This window comes from Oryctolagus cuniculus, chromosome 13 (assembly GCF_964237555.1).
Source record: "Oryctolagus cuniculus chromosome 13, mOryCun1.1, whole genome shotgun sequence".
Lineage (NCBI taxonomy): Eukaryota > Metazoa > Chordata > Mammalia > Lagomorpha > Leporidae > Oryctolagus > Oryctolagus cuniculus.
Genome location: NC_091444.1, coordinates 98,386,705 through 98,402,038, shown reverse-complemented (window position 1 = coordinate 98,402,038; position 15,334 = coordinate 98,386,705). Strand labels below are relative to the sequence as shown.

At 47.5% G+C, this 15,334-nt stretch overlaps 1 protein-coding gene across 8 annotated transcripts in view; it reads left to right on the top strand.

Annotated features, from left to right (window-relative positions):
• The window catches only part of LOC103352182 (nuclear pore complex protein Nup133), a 31,699-nt gene extending 25,669 nt beyond the window's left edge, over positions 1-6,030 (top strand). For all 8 annotated transcript variants that reach the window (XR_011381706.1, XR_011381707.1, XR_011381703.1 and 5 more), the window contains 4 exons: positions 1,256-1,378; positions 1,953-2,040; positions 4,121-4,207; positions 4,878-6,030. Coding sequence is in view for 3 of the 8 variants with exons in the window: in XM_070056035.1 (XP_069912136.1) it covers positions 1,256-1,378; positions 1,953-2,040; positions 4,121-4,207; positions 4,878-4,972 (393 nt within the window). In the remaining 5 variants the exon portion in view is untranslated. The remainder of the gene's footprint in view (positions 1-1,255; positions 1,379-1,952; positions 2,041-4,120; positions 4,208-4,877) is intronic.
• Positions 6,031-15,334: the final 9,304 nt, after the last annotated feature.

Sequence of the window (15,334 nt, the reverse complement as noted above, 5' to 3'; positions counted from 1 at the left end):
CAGGGATGGGCCAGCCTGAAGCTAGGAGCTTGGAACTCCATCCTGGTCTCCTGCTGGGGGGACTGTGGCAAACACTCGGGTCATCTTCTGCTGCTTTGCCATGTGCATTAGCTGGGGGCTAGATTGGAAGTGGAGAAGCAGGGATTCAAACCAGTGCTTGCATGGGATGCTGGTATTGCAGGTGGTGGCTTAACCTGCTACAGTGCTTTTCAAATTAAATAAAGGGGGAAAGTTTAACTCTAGGACTGAAACCATGGACAGAGTTTTCATAACATTTTTGCCATGTTGTCTTCATGTGTTAATGACAAAAAATAGAAGAGTAAGAAACCATATGGTTGATTATTTACTAATTTTTTAAGATTTATTTATTTATTTGAAGGGCAGAGTAACAAGCAGAGACACAGAGAAAGGTCTCCCATCCTCTGGTTCACTCCCCAGGTGGCTGCCATGGCTGGAACTGGGCCAATCCAAAGCCAGGAGCCAGGAGCTTCCTCCAGATCCCCCACATGGTTGCAGGGGCCCAAGGACTTGGGCCATCTTCTACTGCTTTCAAAGGTCATAGCACAGAGCTGGATCAAAAGTAGAGCAGCCAAGACTCAAACTGGTGCCCATATGGCTTGCCAGGACTGCAGGCTGCAGCTTTACCTACTACACCACAGTGCCGGTCCCTCCTAATCATTTTTCTAAACATTTCTGTTACACCTGGAAAAGCAGGGAATTCTTCAAAGAAAAATTAGCAAGTTTCAATTTGGGTCATGATTATAATCCAGTAATTAGTTTGGGGATCTTACCTAATAAAATTATGTCAATTGTAATCAAGTGATAGAAGGTTATATTGAGCACTAATAGCTATTATAAACAGATATTTCAGTTCAATTGAAATATCTACTTGGTGGGGGAGGCATTTAACCATGTGATTATGACACTGGTTAAGAAGGGGCTAGCACTATGGTGCAGCAGGTGAAGCCACCACCGGCAGTGTCAGCACCCCCGGACTCAAAGTGGCACCCATGTGGGATGCCAGCACTGCAGACGGCAGCTTTACGCACTACACCATAGCACCAGCCCCTTAATTTTTTTTTTTTTTGTGCACTCCAACTTTTAGAAGTTGGGAGATTATAACTTGGTTTTAAAATTTATTTTCACCAGTAACTCAGTATATTGGTGTAATGAGTAAAACACAGTGAGTGGTTGTAGTTGCGACCCATCATCATAATTTTGTTGTAAGTTGGTTGGCTTCTGTTTATCCCCTCAGGTGTCCCAAGTAGATGCTATCTGTGAGTGTTTACTGGAGCACGAGGAGCAAGTCTTGAAGGATGCAGCACTGGATTTTGTCGAATGGGCTGAAGTGGTGATCAACATGAACAATATTCTTAAGGTATAAAAGTACCATGAAGATTGCAGCAGATTAAAGCTCAGAGTCTCAATACACAATAAGTGGTTTCCATATTCAGAGTCTGCATGATCAATAATTTATGAAGTTTTAGCCATTTGCTGTTTCTAAAATGAAAAATATCAGCTAACTGAATGTATATATTAATACACACACATTTACGATGTTCTTAATAAAACCTGAATTTCTCCTTGTTAAAAATTAATACACATATTAATATTAACAAACCCAAATAGCTCTCATTTCTATTTTCTAAACACTCAGAAACTTGCTGCTTGTATTATTGATCAAAATATTCCATCTAATTTTAGCTAATAGACTGTATATTAATGATTTTCCCTCTTAGGTTGGAAACATAGTTTTCCAAAGTTGAAGTTAAATTGTGGAGTAAAGCAAATGTCAAAAGCAGAGAAATCCCAAAAGTAATGCTCTGGTCTTTTGCAGGGTACTTTTTTTCACTAACAGTCCTTAGTGTTTCAAATTATTCTCTGAAATGCTGTGGTCCATCACTTTGCACATGTGATAACACATTTGATTTGTCTTCCATGATATGTTGCAGGCTGCTAATCATTATCACCAAAATAGAAACTCCTTGTATAGGAGAGAAGAAGCACTAGAAAAAGGACCTGAATATGTTCCTTGGACAGGTAATATGTGGATTTATTAATAGCTGTTTATAATGTTTCTGATGATCCATCATTTTCAGTAGCTGTATAATTCCTGTACTGCAAGTGTGTAAGCAAAATGAAAAATCAGTGCCATCTTCAAAATGATCAGTTCTTGTTAATTCCCTTGGGTTATTTATGGATCTCTCAATAATTTAGTTATTATTTAACTGGGACTTATGTATCTACAGGGTTGTTTATTTTATTTTTTGCTACTTCAGCTTTATTGCACAACTGGAAGAAAATATTTTTAGATTAGAAAACATAAAAATGCTTTCAATATAGAAGAGACAATCTCATTTTAAAGACAACACTCTATAAGAATGTCTAACAAGAAAATCACAAACTTTCACAGGATACCAAGCTGGACAGATACTTTGGCAGATCTAGTACAAAGCACTATTGAAACCAGTCTAAAATAACAATCCAAACTGTATTATCATTTTCCTAGAAATCAGGACACCACAGTGCCAGCCCCCACTATCAGTATTTCAGTGTGACATGGTAGCTCTGGAACCAGACAGCCTGAGTTCACATCCCAACTCTATCGCTTTCTAGCTGTGTGAACTTAACCACTATTATTATTTTTCTGTTCTTGATGATAGCATCTATCCTCAAAAGCCAGAGCTGCCTGGCTCATGCTCGATGGGGGATGTCTCCTTGCTGGCACCTGACAGCATGGCTCTGGTGTCCAGGAGGACAAGGGTGACCCAGCCCCTGAGCTGAGGTCCTCCTTCATGACACAAACTTTGTCCCTGAGGAGCTCCATCAGCAAGATCATGTTGGAGACAGGCAGTGAGACCCTGGGGGATGAGTGGCAGTCTGTCTCATTCAGAGATCACCTCTACTTGCTACTCCATCATGGAGTCACTGTCCAGGAGGGACAGCCCATCCCAGAGAGTAGAGACCTCAAGGGAACCTAAAGGTCGATGCTGGGTGAGAGCCTGGGAGGCTGTCAGAGAAGATGTTGCACCTGTCCATGCTCAGGAAGCTGCAGGAGAACCTACAGAAGAAGGCTGACAGGGCTGCCCTGGAGGAGGAGGTGCAGAGACAGAGGCACCACCATCAGAGGCTGCAGGCTGAGTCAGAGAGCGCTGCAACTGCCTGCTCCTGGCCACCAAGCAGCCAGGCTCCCCCTTGACCAAGTGGCAGGAGGCAGCCATGGACCTGCATGGGCCTCGCCAGCCCTGGGCCCTCCTCAGGAACCACTCTCTGTGCTGAACTGCATCTCAGCAGCACTCCCACTCCCTGGCCTCTTGTTTGGTAGCAAAGTTGCTGCACCCATCCCAGTTTGTAAATATTCTGTGTAGAAGAGGGAACTTCAGGGAGTAAAGAAGCCACTGACAAACACACACACACACACACACCACCACCACCACCAAAGGTCAACTAACATGGGGTTACCCATCTCGGGTAGTGGACTCAAGAGTGCACACACACTCAGGTGTGTGTGCCTAGTATGCCTAGAAACTAATGTGTACCTTCCTACCACTTATGGCCCTGGGTTTCTGGGCCCCAAGAAGAGGAAATACAGAGACACTAGGGCTGCAAATTATGCTGCAGAAAAGTGCTCTGAGCATTTCAGGCATGGGAAGCCAAGACACTGTGGCAAAAAATGAGATACATGAAGGATCCCTGTGAGGGAGATCCCAGTGGAAAGAAGGGGCCATCAAAGAAGGAGGTACCTTTCCCTGAAGGGAGGAGAGAACTTCCACTTTGCTATGGCCTGGTCTTAATAATGTCAGAGTATGTGGACTCAAAAGGCTCCCATCACCTTGGCAGCTCATGACAAGAGCCTCGGGTGATCACTGACATCATAAATAAGAGTGCCAAATGTTAATCAACAAGAGTCCCTGTGTACTTACTCTCCATGAAGGACCTCTGTCCCTAATGAGTTGTACTATGAGAATTAACTGTAAAAGTAGTTCAAACAGGTCTTTATAGTTTGTGTGTCTGTGTGCGTGCAAACTGTTGAAATCTTTACTTAGTATAGAGTTGATCTGGTGTCTCAGCTGCCACCTGACTCTGCTGGTTTTCATAGGCTTGTCTTTTCCAATCCTAGAAGTTTGGTGTCTTCTGCTTTTGAAATGCTTTGGCTCAGCTTCCACAACAGACCTGAGTATGAAGGACCGAATTGCAGCCAAGCCAGGTAGGGATTCCTTCATTGATTTTGTAATCTATAGGTTATTGCTGTCCCCCCGGCTGGGATATATACAGCTTTCCTTTCTAATCTCTAGCATATGCTTCTCCCTTGTACTTGCCTTTGTCTCCTCCTGCTCTGTGACAGTGAATGCCACATTTCTTGGCTCTGCCATGGGGCAGGGGAAAAAGGAGGTGAAAGTGCTGCTCATGGCTTAGCTGAAAGTTCCAGCAGGGACTGACTCCTCTCCCCCAGTAGCCAGATACCCTGAGCTTGCCCTTGTGCTTGACCTCCAGTCAGTAGGCCAAGGCCATGGGCAAGGCCTTTTCTGGTATGTCCTGTACCATTAAACTATGACTCTTTACTAAACCCTGCAGCAAATCAAACCTATTTGTATCCCTCTTGAAAACCACTGGAATGGTTTGCACAATGCTACTGACTTAGCACAGAACCTAAGCGGGTGGTTATTCAGTGGGACTTTCTTTTCTTTTGTTCAGACTTGGGGATTTCAAAAAGTATAGTTGAAGGAATGCAATGACATTTGTTGTGCTAGAGTCATAAGCAATAAATACACATTTTTGTTGGCCCATGGGCCATAGCTGTAGTTGTCCATTCATGTGTGTGTGCATATACATGTATGTATGTTTATTGGAGATGTTGCTTTTTTTTTTAAACTTAGGTACATTGATACAACATGGCTGCCCTGGACATGACCTATTGCATTCAAGTTGCTTGAACACATCAGAAGTCCCATTGTTAAGGTTGACTGATTGAAATTTATATGTTACCATGAATAAAAATTGTTTTCATGTTGAACATCATGGGCCTGACTTGGTAAATTCCTCAGTTTTGTAGCTGTACAGGGCAGCATGTGAGCAGGAGTCATTCATCATCATACACAAACACACTTTGTTATATTTGGGCATAACCACAGGCTTTCCTCTTTTAAGAAAATGTCCAGAGCTGGAGCAAGCCACAGCCAGGCACTCAGAACTCATTCCAGGTCTCCTGTCTGGGTGTCAGGGGCCCAGGCAGTTGAGCTATATTCCACTGCTTTCCCAGGCACATTAGCAGGGAGTTGGATCAGAAGTGGAGCAGCCAGGACTTGAACCAGCACCCATATGAGAAGCTGGCATCCTGGAGGGCAACTTAACATGCTGTGCCCCAGTAAAGCAGAATTTATCTGAAATGTCAGCAGACACATATTAAAAGAAAGAACTGTCAGCTGATGCCACTTTGTGTGCCACTTTATTGAAAAAAATTGTCACAAAGTTTTCATTGAGCACCAACCATAGCTTACACTGCTCAGTTTACACAGAAATGCAAAGGAGATTGGTGAAGAATATGACAACTTCCTGATGCCTTTTATTCTTAATGTACTCAGGACACAACATTTTAAAAATAATTTCACCATCACATGATGAAAACAATAGGTTTATATGAAATACGTTCTCTGGTCATTCATGTCCCTGAAATAGTTCAAGTTCACCCAATATTTCTCAGTTTAATTAGGTAGGCGATTCCAGTTCAACAGTTCTGGAGCAGTAATAAAGCTGGCCATAGATAATGTGCATTTTATAAAAGGCCGGGTGTCTGTTGGGAAGCTGATCATCATAATGTCACTTGTAAAATTCCACGACTGCATTTGGAAGTGATCATCTGTATCTAATTTTTTAAGGAAACTTTCACTGTTCCGCAGCCAATTTCCTTTCAGGTCCTGAATACAGATCATTGGTGAAACAGTACCAGATAACTTTGGTGCACAGAATAGAATAAAAGTACACAATATTCACAGATGCACTTCTTCTTGTGCCTTTGCTGAAAAAAAACAAGATCAAACTCCATTCCTCACCCCTGTCTTTATGAAAGACTGGGCTTGCATTGCGGTGTTTCCACCACATTGCAAGAGGCAAATATAGAATGGGGAAGCTTTCTAAAGCTATTTCTGAAGGGATTTTCATTTGGGCTTTGGGGCTATGTAGGTTTTGCAAGGATGAATTTGGAGTTCTGGAAGCTATGGATTCCTGCGAACAAGTCAACAGCTCAGGGACTGAGGACTAACGGCTCCTAAATTTCACCCTTGACATTCAGATAGTGGAAATGCTAGCACATAATACCATGCTTGGCTGTGTAGCTTACCAAGGAAATACAATAATTTTTCACTTATACATTTTAAGACATATATACACACTGCAAATATTCAAAATTTTTTTTTTTCTTAATGGAGAAGAGGTCGCTAACAGGTAATCCTGAGTAAAGAGGTTGTGATTTCTGCAGAGGTGGGGAAGAATGCAGAGAAGCCTTCTGAGGCCCATCCTGCCTGATGGGACCTTCATGAATTCTTGTCTGACTTCTGTGGTTTGCTCTGACTGCCTTAGAACATGAATTCCAAGCATTGAGATAAAACCTCTACCTTACTGCCTGTCTTAGGCATTGCTTACAGAAAAACTTCATTCATACAATTTGTGGAATGAATGAATGAACAGAGATGTTCATGGCACCAGAGCTGTGGCTCACTTCATTAATCCTCCTCCTGTGGTGCCAGCATCCCATATGGGTGCCCGGTTCTAGTCCTGGTTGCTCCTCTTCCAGTCCAGCTCTCTGCTGTGGCCTGGGAGAGCAGTGGAAGATGGCCCAAGTGCTTGGGATCCTGCACCCACATGGTAGACCAGGAAGAAGCACCTGGCTTCTGGCTTCGGATCAGCACAGCACCGGCTGTAGTGGCCATTTGGGGAGTGAACCTATGGAGGGAAGACCTTTCTCTCTGTCTCTCTCTCCCACTGTCTATAACTCTACCTGTCAAATAAATTTTAAAAAAAAGCAAAAAGCAAAAAACCTAAACAGTCAGGAGGCCTCTTTTTCTATCCACAGCCTTTGTAGTTCCATCCCAGACTGACTCTGGTCTTGGCCACGTAACTTTTTTGGCTAATGGGGCACAACTAAAGGTGAAACCAACAGGGTCTCAGACACCGCTTAGGTACTGGAGCTGGCTGTCTCCAACTACTCTTCAGAACCCTGAGGCCACAAGGAAAGCAAGCCTGAGTTAGCCTATCTGATGAGAGCCTCCAAGTCTGGTTACCCTGCCATCCCAATTGCCAACCAGCATGAGGCCATCAGTGGGCAGCTGACTACAGAATAGAAGTGACCTCTGAGGACCCCACAGAAGATCCACCACCTAGGTGAAGGCATAGAGTTGTGAACAGCATGGAACTGCAAATCCTGTGTTATAACAGGGTTAGAGAGCTCATGCAAGGGCAAGGTAGAGATCATACATTGCGAACTTTTTAAAAAAATTAATTTATTTGAAAGTCAGAGTTACAGAGAGAGAGAGAGAGGTCTTGCATCTGCTGGTTCACTCCCCAAGCTATGCTGATCCAAAGAGCCATGAGCTTCTTCCAGCTCTCCCACGTGGGTGCAGGGACCCAAGAACTTGGGCCACCTTCTACTGCCTTCCCAGGCCATAGCAGAGAGCTGGATCAGATTTGGAGCACCTGGGTCTCAAACCGGCATCCATATGAGATACTGACAACTGCAGGTGGTGACTTAACCTGCTACACCACAGCACCGGCCCAAGATGTCTCTTAAGGATTTATTTATGGGAAGTCAGATTTTCACAGAGAGAAGGAGAGACAGAGATGGAGAAAGAGAGAAAGACAGTGGGAGAGATCTTCCATCTGCTGGTTCACTCCCCAGATGGCTACAGTGGCAGGGGCTGGGCCAGGCTGAAGTCAGGAGCTTCATCTAGGTCTCACACATGGCCCCAAGTACTTGGGCCACCTTCCACTGCTTTTTCCAGTCCATTACTGGGAAATTGTATCAGAAGTGGAACAGCCAGGACATGAGCCAGCATGCATATGGGATGCCAGAGCTGCAGGCAATGTCTTTACCCACTCCACCACAACACTGGCCCTGTATTGGCATGTCTTAAAATGATAGCTCAAACACAAGACTGTTTCTTTAGGAAGAGAACTAAATCTTCATTATAACTGATTGTTATTGTATGTAACCTATGGCACCTGCAGCCCATGTGGGCACCAGATCCAGCTCCCTGCTGATGCACCTGGGAAAGAAGCAGAGGATGGTCCAAGTCCTTGGGCCCCTTCACCCACATGGGAAACCTGGAAGAAGCTTCTGGTTCCTAGTTTCCCATCAGCTCAGCTCTGGCCATTGCAGCCATTTGGGGAGTGAACAAGTGGATGGAAGAACTCTGTCTCTCTGTCTCTCTCTCAGTAACTCTGCCTCTCAAGTAAATAAATAAATCTTAAAAAAAGAAAAGAAGAAAGACCCTGAACCAACAAAATGAAGGGCCTTTGCCCAGATTCACATTACACAGGTGGATTGTGATTATGGGTTTTTAAGGCAGCCACATGGACATTGTGAACTATTAGATTTTACATTCCATTCCTATTTAGACTATTAAAGACTTTGGTCTGACAGACTGTTACCTCCATTGCCAAAGTTTCATTCATTCATTCAACAAATACTGATTGAGCTTGTCCTGTGTGCCTGTCACCATAGGTAGAGGGGATATAGCAATGAAGAAAACAGACCAAAATCTGTTTTTCAAAGGTCTGTTTCATGGGGCTGGCCTTTGGTGTAGTGGGTAAAGCCACTGCCTGCAGTGTTGGTATCCCATATGAGCTTGGGTTCAAGTCCTGGCTGCTCTACTTCTGATCCAGCTCTCTGCTATGGCCTGGGAAAGCAGTGGAAGCTGACCCATGTCCTTGGGCCCCTGCACCTGTGTGGGACACCTGGCAGAACATCCTGGATCCTGGCTTTGGATTGGCTCAGCTCTGGCCATTGGGGCCACCTCGGGGGTGAACCCATGGATAGAAGACCACTCTCTATTTCTGCCTCTGCCTCTCTGTAATTCTGCCTTTCAAATAAATACATATTTCTTTCAAAAATATTTCTATTTATTTGAAAGAATCATGGAGAGGGAGAAGGAGAGGTCTTTATCTGTTGTTCAGTCCCCAGCTGGCCGCAACAGATGGAGCTGAGCCAAATGGAAGCGAGGAGCTAGAAATTTTTCTGGGTTTCCCATGGAGGTGCAGGGTCCCAAGGACTTGGACCATCCTCTACTGCTTTCCCAGGTGCATTACAAGGGAGCTGGATTGCAAGTGGAGCAGCTGGGACTCAAGCCAACGCTCTTATGGGACACCAGCACAGCAGGTAAGGGCTTTAACCCAGTGCACCACAGAATCAGCCCCTGACCAAAATCTTTTATGTCCTAGTGAAGAGATAGATTACAACAAGTGAAGCATTTAGAATGCCAGAAGGTTGGAAGTGCGAGGAGAAAAGTGAAGAGGGAGAGAGGCAAGCTGTGTCCTGCGTCTTTAAGTGAGGCTGTCGGAGCAGCCGTCTTGGAGAGAGGATATTGGAACAGTGACCTCAGGGAAGGGTGAGAACCTCATACAGAATGTTCACTACTTAAAAGACTCACGCTTCTCCTAGAGCTGTGTTTGCCAGCTACATAACCAGTTGGCGCTGAGTATGTGATACAGTCTTCATTAAGGTTATATAAAATTAATACTAGCAACTGAAGCAGTAGCAGTAGCCATAGCACAGAGAGCAAAGTGATTGCTGTGTGTAGAGTGTTGGGAGAGTGTTTCCCAGGGCTCAGTCCACATCGTGTCCCTCTCAGAGCCTCGCCATGGACTGTGCTGTGGGAACAGGTTTCCTCTGGGTAAGGTGTCCACATAGTACCAGACTCAAATGTGACCCAGGGAAGAGGAAGCCTCCCTCCCATCCTGCCCGACTCACCCAATGGCATTCTTAGAAGGATCTGTTTCACCTGCTTGAGACTTCTCTTCTAGAATGTTTGTAAATAAACTTGAAAAACCCACAAGCAGATAAGGCCCACAATAACAGGGTATATTTAATTGTTTTTTTAAAAGGTTTATTTATTTATTTATTTGAAAGTCAGAGTTACACAGAGAGAGAAGGAGAAGCAGAGAGAGAGAGGCCTTTCATCCACTGGTTCACTCCCCAGTTGGCCACAATAGCCAGAGCTGCGCCAATCCAAAGCCAGGAGCCATGAACTTCTTCCAGGCCTGCCTTGCAGATCCAGCGGCCCAAGGATTTGGGCCATCTTCTGTTACTTTCTCAGGCCATAGCAGAGAGCTGGATCAGAAGTGGAGCAACCGGAACTCAAACCGGCACCCATATGGGATGCTGGCACCGCAGGTGGTGGCCTTACCCACTAAGTCACAGCACACCCCCCCCCCTTTTAGATCTTCACCAACACAGTGGCCAAATTGTTTGATCTCTGCTTATCCAATACATAAAAAATAGTATGTCTTTGTAGTTTATTTTTTAAGTTTCTTTTTTAAAATTTTTTTAATAAATGTAAATTTCCAAAGTACAGCTTATGATTACAATGGCTTTTCTCCCCCCATAACTTTCCTCCCACCCGCTACCCTCCCATCTCCTGCTTCCTCTCCCATTCCATTCACATCAAGATTCACTTTCAATTATCTTTATATACAGAAGATCAATTTAGTATATATTAAGTAAAGATTTCAACAGTTTGCACCCACACAGAAACACGAAGTGTAAAGTACTGTTTGAGTACTAGTTATAGCATTAATTCACATTGTACAACACATTGAAGACGGAGATCCTACATGGGGAGTAAGTGCACAGTGACTCCTGTTGTTGACTTAACAATCCACACTCTTGTTTATGGCATCAGTAATCACCCTAGGCTCTAGTCATGAGTTGCCAAGGCTATGGAAGCCTCTTGAGTTTGCCAACTCTGATCTTATTTCGACAAGGTCATAGTCAAAGTGGAAGTTCTCTCCTCCCTTCAGAGAAAGGTACCTCCTTCTTTGATGGCCAGTTCTTAAATGGATAAATCTTTTAAAATAAATAATAGTAGTAATAATAATAATGTAGAGAATGGTTTCACACAGTGTCAATAAACTTGACCCTCTTGACATATTCTTTCAAAATGATAAAATGGATAATTTTATATTTTGTGGTAGTTTATAATAATTGAAAATAAAATAGAAATACCAAATGTAATATAAATAATAAGCTAGACAATAACGAAGTTACTTACATGAGGAAACGATTATTCTCTGTATATTGCTGCATGGTATTGGCAACATGGGTCTACATGTTTTATCTGATATGAAACTACCCTATTTGTGTGTTTGTGCATGTATGTGTGTGTGTTGTGCACAGCCAGTGAGAGTTATGGTCGTGAGCATCTGCTTTATACTGGAAGCAGTTTTTGACTCCTTCCAAGGTCTTTTCAAAGAAAGGATTGATCCATGAGACTTCAATTCATCAGGCAGTCACCTCTTGGGTTTGCCACATGCATGAGGCCCTTTCCTGGCCCTAGCTGGAGGGATCTACTCCCCATGTTATATCCAGAGAGGCTGGGGCAGGGCAGTCCTTGCTGGAATGGGGCGTGGCCCAAAATAAGATCCCGAATGTTGGATTATGCTATAACATAAAATAGGGCTTGAAGCTCTAGAGTAGAGAAAATTTTTTTTTAAAAATTACACGTGAGTTAATGTAACCATTGGATGGTCATTCTCAGACCATGGGAAAGAGCATGGAGCAGGAGTTAAAGCAAGGAAGCATGAAATAGGAAAGAACAGAAATGTCCATACAACCAACGTGTGCCACACAGCTTCTCCCCCAGTGAAACCACACCCTAAACTCGCTTGTCCTGAAGGACTGAGTGAATGAAGGAATGAAGAAAGCAGTAATGGAGAAGAGTGCACATTACAGTCAAGGATTATGGCTGGCTCCTTTGTTTGTGCAAAACACACTTTAGTGTCTTCTAAAGTAAATGGAGTTGGGGAAGCTACATTCATGAAGTAAAATAGTGGTAACCAGAGGATAGAGGGAGGGAGGAACAGACTGAGTGAAGGGGTGTGCAAAGTTCTGCTCACTGGTTTTACACAGTGTGAATCTATTTAAGTCTCCTGAATTACACACTCAGGAATAAAACAGAGAGCAGAGTCAGGCATGGTCTTTACACAAGAACTTTCAGGTTTCACCTACAGAAGAAAGGATCTCCATAGATTACTGGCAGAACTTGCCCTGCGGCCAGGGACCCGGGAGCTCTGAGGTGGGCTGCGGGGCCGGCGAGGACCCGGCCAGGACCCAGAGCGGGCACTAGGCGGCTGGCGGGGTCGGGCAAGAGGCGGCGCCCTCGCCCCCGCAGCCCCACTGCCTGTCCCACTGCCAGCAGCTGGCGGGCGGCGTCGGGGGCCGGGGCAGCGGCACTGGCGGCGGCGGCGGCCGCGAGGGGCTCTGGCTGTGGCGGGCGCGCAGGGCAGGGGCCAGCGCTGTCCCTGTGGAGGCGAGAGGGGCCGTTCCGGGAAGGCTGCCGCCGGGCTGGCCGCCCTACCCGCTCCACCCCCCCGCCCCCCCGGCGCCCTGCAGGCACATGGAAGGCCTCATTGCTTCTGATCAGAGACGGGGCAGGCAGGGAGGGGTGGGGAGGGGTCTTGGGGCAGCCCCTGGGCACTGGCCCCTCCCGCTTCTGACCTGTGTGCCTGGCCCTGGTTGCCCTCTGGGGCGCCCTGGGCTGAGGTTGGGGTCAGGGGTCTGTCTCTGAGCTGCCCCGTGGGCTCCCTGGCTGGGCGACCACAGCCTCCACTTCCAGGAATGCCTCCGGGAACACCTGGGCTGCAGGGGGTGGGGGGTTGCATAGAGACCTGGGGGGCGGGCGTCCATTCCTCCCAGAGTGAGCTGGGTGTGGGGTCTGATGGGCCCCTTCACCTCTCCGGGCACTCTGGGTGGGGGCTGAGGCTGGGTTTTGGAGATCCCTCCGGGAGTGTGAGGAGGGGGCGGTGAGGAGGGTCAGGCACAGGGCTCCAGGCTCTCCAGGGACCCGGAGAAAGAGAGAGAGAGACAGAGACAGAGAGAGACAGAGACACAGAGAGACAGAGAGAGACGAGAGACAGAGAGAGACGAGAGACAGAGAGAGACGAGAGACAGAGAGAGAGACACAGAGAGAGAGAGAGAGGCCGAGCAGGTTTTTTCCACCGGGACTCCACGCACGCACGAGGGACCCACTTCCCCAACCGGTGCCAGACACCAGGCCGCCTCTGTCCCTTTCAGCCCCCACTCCACGCCCCCAAAGCCAGCCAGGCGTCCCTGCCCCCGAGTTAAAGCTTGCAACCTGAGCCTTTGTCCTCGGGCCTTGGGACTTCCAGCTCCCCCGCCAAGGCCTCCTCCGCCTGCCCACTCCTCTGTGCCTGGCCGCAGCCACCGCCGCCGCCGCCGCCGCCGCCTGGGGTACCCTCCGACCGGGCCTGCTGCCCTCTGGCCCCGTTGGCCGCGGCAACTGCCCGGGCGCCCCCAAAGGGGAAGAGCTTGCTGGCATGGAAGGCCTTGGGCGGGGAGTGGCTGCGCTGCGGGTCTCGCCGGGGGGTCTCGGGCGATTTGAGGAACTTGGAGCTGAGGAAGGCCAGCACGCGCGTGTCCCCGCCCGTGGGCGACTGGGCGGGCGGCGGCCGCGCGGCCTGGCCTGCGCCGGAGCCCTCCAGCGAGGACCTGGCCGCCGCGGCCACCGCCAACAGGAACTTTCCCTGCTGCGGGATGATCTGTTTGACGTTGTTGGGGGCCAGCAGGGACCCCGGGGCGCTTGGGGCGCTGTGGCCACCCGGCCCGCTGCCCTTGGCCTTGGCGGAGGACTTCTCGGAGGAGGCGGCGGAGGCGAGGTCCAGTCCGGAGCCCTGGGCTTCACGCTCGGGCCGGCGTGGTGCTCGGCATGGCGTTGGCGTTCCTCCTCTCCGTGCCGTCGCCGCTGCTGCTGGTAAGGGTGCTGGGCCTGGCGCTCCTGTCTCTGTGGGGCAGGACTGAGTCGCCGCCGTGAGAGGGTCTGGGGGAGAGGGCGCGGGGCGGGGAGAGGGTCGCGCCCTGCAGCGCCCGCGCGCGCTCGGGGCTCCCTGCGGGGGTGGGAAGCGCTCCAAACGCTTATTAGGCACCAGCTGTATCCCTGGACTCTGGCCGGTGCTTTTTGGGAATTCACTGGCCACCAGCTCCGTCCGTGGACGAGGGCCAGCGTGGTCTCCCAGGAGCTTCCAGAGCACTGCGCCAGCCAGATGGAGCCGGGAGTGCAATGGACCCGCAGGCCGGGTGGAGTTGCGGTCATTTAGGGAGTGGTTATTTAAAAAGATAAAAACCCATGGACACGGAGAAAAAAAAAAAAAAAGAACTTGCCCTGCAAGCACTAGCACATATCGATGGGCAGGAAACTGCACACTCAGAGTAAAGCCAGCTTTCAACTAACTGTTTCAGCTTACCTCAATTTCACTTTCATGACCTTTCTAATGGAAGAAGGACTGACACACAATAAAATCATCAAGTGGACAAGAAGAAAGCAATACAGAACTCAAGTTCATACAAATACTCATCTCCTGAATAATTAAATATTGGCTGAGATTAGAAGCAAAAACAAGTAAATACTTCGGAAAAGTTTTAGTAAATGTTTAATTTGATTATTTTTAAAATAAATTCATTTATTTATATAAAGAGGGCATTTCTTGTACTTCGTATATACAGTTTTTTTTTCTTTTTTTAACTTTTATTTAATAGATATAAATTTCCAAAGTACAGCTTTTGGATTATTGTGGGGAGCAGCCCGGACTGGACTGAGTTACTGGAATTAAGACTTATTCTATGCATCTGCTCTCCCACAATATGGCACTGGGAGAGAAGTAAACAGCTTCCGCACAGCTGCCTCCAGTTCAACCAATAAACTGTAGGACTTGCTCCTGATTGGAGAGCAGCGTGCTTGGCGTGTGGGCAGCCGAGTTAGGATTGGCGAAGGAGGACTATAAAGGAGGAGAGAGACGGCATGCACCAGGAACATCTAAGGGGAACATCTAAGGGGAACACCTGTGCAGCCCCCGAGAAGAGCCGGCCGGCGGTGTGCCGCTCCCCTGCGGAAGTGGGGAATGTGGCCAGGGGGAACTGCCCTTCCACGGAGGTGGAAGGGATAGTAGCCAACCCGGGAAGAACCAGCAGCAAACCCGGGGAGGGCCGAGCAGACGAAAGAACAGCGCAGGGTCCTGTGTCGTTCCTCCACGAAGAGGGGGAGCGACATAATGGTGCCGTGACTCGGATAGGAAACCTAGCTCGGATAGGAAACCCAGGACGGATAGGAAA